The 4,743-nt window shown below is 54.1% G+C and overlaps 1 protein-coding gene across 1 annotated transcript; it reads right to left on the reverse strand.

The window, feature by feature from the left end:
• Positions 1-1,131: 1,131 nt before the first annotated feature.
• Positions 1,132-3,713, reverse strand: LOC125520657 (GDSL esterase/lipase At5g45910). Its single transcript, XM_048685620.2, has 3 exons — positions 3,145-3,713; positions 2,466-2,888; positions 1,132-1,515 (listed from the first exon to the last, which is right to left on the reverse strand). Exons 1-3 carry the CDS (start codon positions 3,611-3,613, stop codon positions 1,301-1,303), a joined length of 1,107 nt encoding a protein of 368 aa, XP_048541577.2. The 5' UTR covers positions 3,614-3,713; the 3' UTR covers positions 1,132-1,300.
• Between the last annotated feature and the right edge of the window lie 1,030 nt (positions 3,714-4,743).

The following is a 4,743-nucleotide window of genomic DNA, read 5'->3' on the forward strand; positions in this document are numbered from 1 at the left end:
GCATTGAGTAGGGAGGATCCTGCTACTCGCAAGGATGATGACGGGTCTTGTGGTAGCTGTCTTTGGGCGGGCCTAGCAAGTCCACGGACTCCAGCTAGGAAGAAAAGCTCAGTCCACTTTTGCTCGCGTCGTCAGCCACTTGCAAAACGCATTTAATTTCTCCCTTGTATTCAAGCCGATTCGACGTGGGTAGTTGAGATTCGGCCGTCAAAACGGCAGCATCAGTCACTGTCCGAATGGAGGGCCGTGTATCCTTATCCGCCTAACGAGCGAATCTAGTATAGCAAGTTTCATCTGTCGATCTCTCTGTAGATCATCCAAAAGGCTTTTCACCTTGTGTGTTTTTTTTTCGTAAGCCTTTTCACCGTGCCTCTTTAGTACTCCGTCCGGTCCTTTTTACTCCGCATATAAGAATTGTCTGAAGTCAAACTTTACAAAGTTTGACCATATTTATATTAAAAAATATCAATATCAATATCTATCATGTTAAAGTTATACAACATGAAACTTTAAGTCATGACGCGTCTATTAGTATTGATTTCACATTATGATTGTTCGTATTTTTTTTTCTATAAAGTTGATCAAACTTTACAAGGCTTGACTTCAAACAAATCTAATATGCGAACTAAAAAGGACCGGAGATGAAACAGGAAGCACTGTCGATTATATTAATCATCGAGCTGTTGTTCACTACTGCTCCCAGCCTCTCCTGGGCGTTTTCCCTGCCAGACACGGTTTGTCCGGCGTCGTCACGGGCAATGCCCCGACGACGATCGACCACAGTGACTAGTTCTACTAGCCTAGTCTGTACTCTGTAGTCCCGTCCCGGACAGGATGAGCATCGGAGGCGAGATTTGTGGAGCGTCTTTACCGAAAAGCTCCGGCCGCACATGACCCCGTGCGCCAGGCGAAAAGATCCAAACCCCTAGCTGCCACGGCAGAAAGTTCCTTCCTTCATTATTATCGTGTTTATTTCTTCTTTCTTTCGTTTTCATCCAATTGTACCACTCTTTTTCCCCATGGAACAAAACAATTATCAGATTATTACAGGTTCATAGCAACACATGCGGTACTATTCCACGACAGTTGCCGTCATTCTTTCCCCTTTCTTCATCAGCACACACGCGCCCAGATCAGACCGGGAACCCAGCCTTAGCCAGTCCCCAGAAACGTTTCCTTATAATAATTAACCCGACTGAACAAATAATAATAATAATAATAATTGATTGATTGATTGATTAATGATGGATCCATGGACGACGATGCATGAGCTGGTTGATCGGCCAGCGGGAGTGGCTGGCTAGTGGGAGATGCCGGGGTGGCAGAAGGCGCCGTTGAGCCATCCGTCGGTGATCTGCTTGTACGCGGCCTCGGTGAGGTGGATGCCGTCCCAGCTGAGGTGCGACGCCGGGCTGGCGCAGGCGGAGGCGCCCGACATGCCGCACCGCGCGCTGTTGGCGTAGTTGTACTTGCCTCCCCCCGACCCGCAGCACGCCTCGAACACCGAGCTGAACCCTGCATCCACATCCACACAAGATTAAGATCAGATCATATCACCTCACAGTGTCAGTTGGTTCATCGTTTTGGTTTCTTGCATTGCATCAATCTGTCATGATGGGTCCGTGACGCCCCTCGTACGAAGATTCCGAGGGGAGGGATGGTTTTCCGATCATCGATCGGCAACGTGCGGGAGCAGTGGCGTGTGTCCCGGCGTTAACCACCCACCGCCACCGGGGCGGCACGCATGTGTTCGGTTGGGGAAACAGAGCACCGGCTGTCTGCTTCTGCAAGTAGCGCCGGTTCAGAGGAGCAACGCCTACCAAACCCCATTATTTTCCCCCGTGACGGGATGTCGTTACTCGCTCGGGATCCCCGTATCACGAGCGCGAGCGCGCCCGTGTCGGCCCGCGACCTCGTTTTCTATTCACCGGCGATCGACCGCGTGCGGGACAGGACTGGACTGGACTGGGCGCAGGACGCGCTCGCGCTCCCACGGCCGGCGCCGGCGCGAGCCAGAGCGGGGCAACGGCAGGAAATCCCTACGGCCGGCGCAGCGCAGCGCACGCACATGGACGGGCGCACGGACGCGCATGTGGTGGTGACCACGCTGCTGGCCAGCAGTGCAGGACTAGTGGCGCACCAGTGCAGCACTGCAAGCTCACTGCTCGATCGTGCACGAGCCTTAAACGCCGAATAATCCTACATTTAATCCCGGCGCCATGTCCATGCTTGTCCCGTGCTACACTGCTGGTACTGCCAGGACAGAGCGTGACGTGCGCGTCCAAAAACGCTCTGCGATGCCGACGACGGACGGGGGTCCAGCGCAGTCACGGCGAGTTTGAAATCTAGCCCGCAACGGTGCCGCTAGTCGACTAGCCGCCAAACTCCAGCCCCTCCGTGCGTCCGTAAGGAGTACAGTACGTGTGCATGAAATCATGTACGTATGAACGAACGTACGTGCGTACCGTATTTGCTGGGGCTCCGGACCATGTCGTAGACGCCGGCGTAGAAGTCGGCGTACATGATGCGCGCCGACTTGTACTTGGCCTGGAGGCTCGTGACCTTGGCCTGCAGCAGGCTGTTGTGGTACGTGGAGAGGTCGTTGAACTTCTTGAGGCAGCCGAGGGCGTCGTAGTCGGCGGCGCTGGAGGTGCCGTAGATGGTGAGGTAGATGGGGAAGCAGCCGATGGGGAGCACCCCCGGCACCACCACGTCCACGGCCCCCATCGCGACCAGCTTCTCCACGCCGGCGCCGATGGTGTCCACGATCTGCGGCGCGTACGTGCTCGCCTGGTCCGTGTTGTAGTTGCCGAACAGCATCGCGTTGTAGTCGTTCCCCCCGAACTCCCCGAAGATGAAGAGCGAGTTCGCCAGGTAGCTCTTGCAGCCTGCAACAATAGTGATAGTACACACGCGTAAGCGAATCAATTCGCCAGGCCCCATGAAAAGTATGTAGTAAAGCTCTTATCAATGGCGGCAGCGGCATGGCAGTGGCAGCGGCGACAGCTGGATGGAGCAGGAAATCATGCTGCTGCTCGTGCATTAAGGGAGCAGCAGAGCATGCAGACATGGTGGGCTGGGCTTTGAAGGGAGTGAAGAAAGAAAAGAAAAGCATGATGGGAGAGGACTGAGGGGAGGGCTCACTGCTGCCGCAGACGGAGGAGGTGATGGTCTGGAACCACTGGAGCTGGAAGCTGATGGGCCCGTTGTTCCAGATCTTGTCGGAGAGGCCGAGGGAGCGGAAGAAGGGGGCGTCCATGGCGGTGGCGCCGGTGATGGCCATGTTGGCGCCCTTCTTGAAGTCGGCGGAGGTGGACTTGGAGGGCGGCAGGAAGGGGAGGCCGTACTTGGTGCTGAGGAAGTCGACGATGACGCGGCCGTCGGAGCAGCGGCAGGTGGGGCTCCCGAAGTAGGTCTCGCCGTAGGGCGGCTGCGTGAAGGTGATCGCCGAGGGCCGCCCGTTGGTGCACAGGTTCCCCGTGTCCGTGATCGAGTCGCCGAAGCTGTACACCGCATTGTACTTCTGCGCCGCCGCCATGGAAAGCGCCGACGCGCACAGCAGCAGCACAAGCGGCAGCGGCAGCCTCGTCGGCGACGAAGACGGCCTCGCCATCACGACACCGCCGGCCGCGCGCGGGAGCGGCTAGGAGGAGGAGGAGGGGTCGACGGTGGTGTGCTCGCGGGGATGAGCCGGCGGGCGGGACAGAGAGCAGAGCGGAGCAGAGCACTTTGAATGGATGGAACGGGCGGCGAGGGGCAGCGCTTTTTATAGGCCCGTGGCCGTGGCAGAGGCTGGGCCATGGTCGACGCGCATGTACAGGTAGATAGGCCAGGCGTGTGGAGGAGTGCATGCAGCATTGCAGCAAGTTGCAGGGGATTCGCTTTACGTGCCGCCGGCCCGGTACATGGCAATGGCAAATGGCAATCACCGCTGCTGTTGGACTCGTGTCGCCGGACGCCGGTCGGTCTAGTGTGAGTGAGGGAATTTCTTGTTTTTCTTTTTTTTTTCTGAAAAGGTAGGAGTTTCTTGTTTTTCTTGGTTTTTTTATCCTTTTCCTTTTTCTAAGAAAATTTCTTTTTTGAACACAGTACAATCGAAGTCTCAAAGTCACTCACGTAGACGGATATATACTCATCCTTATGAAAACACGCACGCACATTCTATCCATATGAACACCTTCAAAAGACCGAGCCGGCATAGCATCTTGAAACGATGAAGTACACCAGGGTCGCCTCGTAGTCGAGGTGGACGTCTCCTGCTATTGAACGAAGCTCAAAAGCCCAGAATAATATATGAAAATGCAACCACCAATGTCAAGTCAAGTCTAGGACTTAAACCCTGGTGGCTTGAGGGTATTATTGTTCTTCTAACCATCCAATCATACGTTGGTTCGCCTTTTTCTAATTATAACGATAGGAGTTTCTTATTTTTTAATCAGTTTTTCTTTTAGAAAATAGGAGTTTCTTTTTTCTTTTCTTTTTGGAAAGGTACAGGAGCTCTTTGCTACAGACCGCGATAGACCGACGCCCCCGACTTACTGGTGTTTCCAATGACGCGGCAGGCACACATCGTATCTTGACCCAAATGATAAGTGTCACGCGTGTGACACGAAGCACTCCGGTCCTGACTTCTTTTACAATTGAAGCTGTCATCCGAAAAGAAAAAATGAAACTTGCCTTCTGAAAAAAAAGCTGTCAAACTTGACAACTAAAATTAGCATTCTTGCTTAACTAAACTTGTTA

The sequence above is a fragment of the Triticum urartu genome, chromosome 7A, assembly GCF_056163025.1.
Source record: "Triticum urartu cultivar PI428250 chromosome 7A, HENAU_Tu73, whole genome shotgun sequence".
Classification (NCBI taxonomy): domain Eukaryota; kingdom Viridiplantae; phylum Streptophyta; class Magnoliopsida; order Poales; family Poaceae; genus Triticum; species Triticum urartu.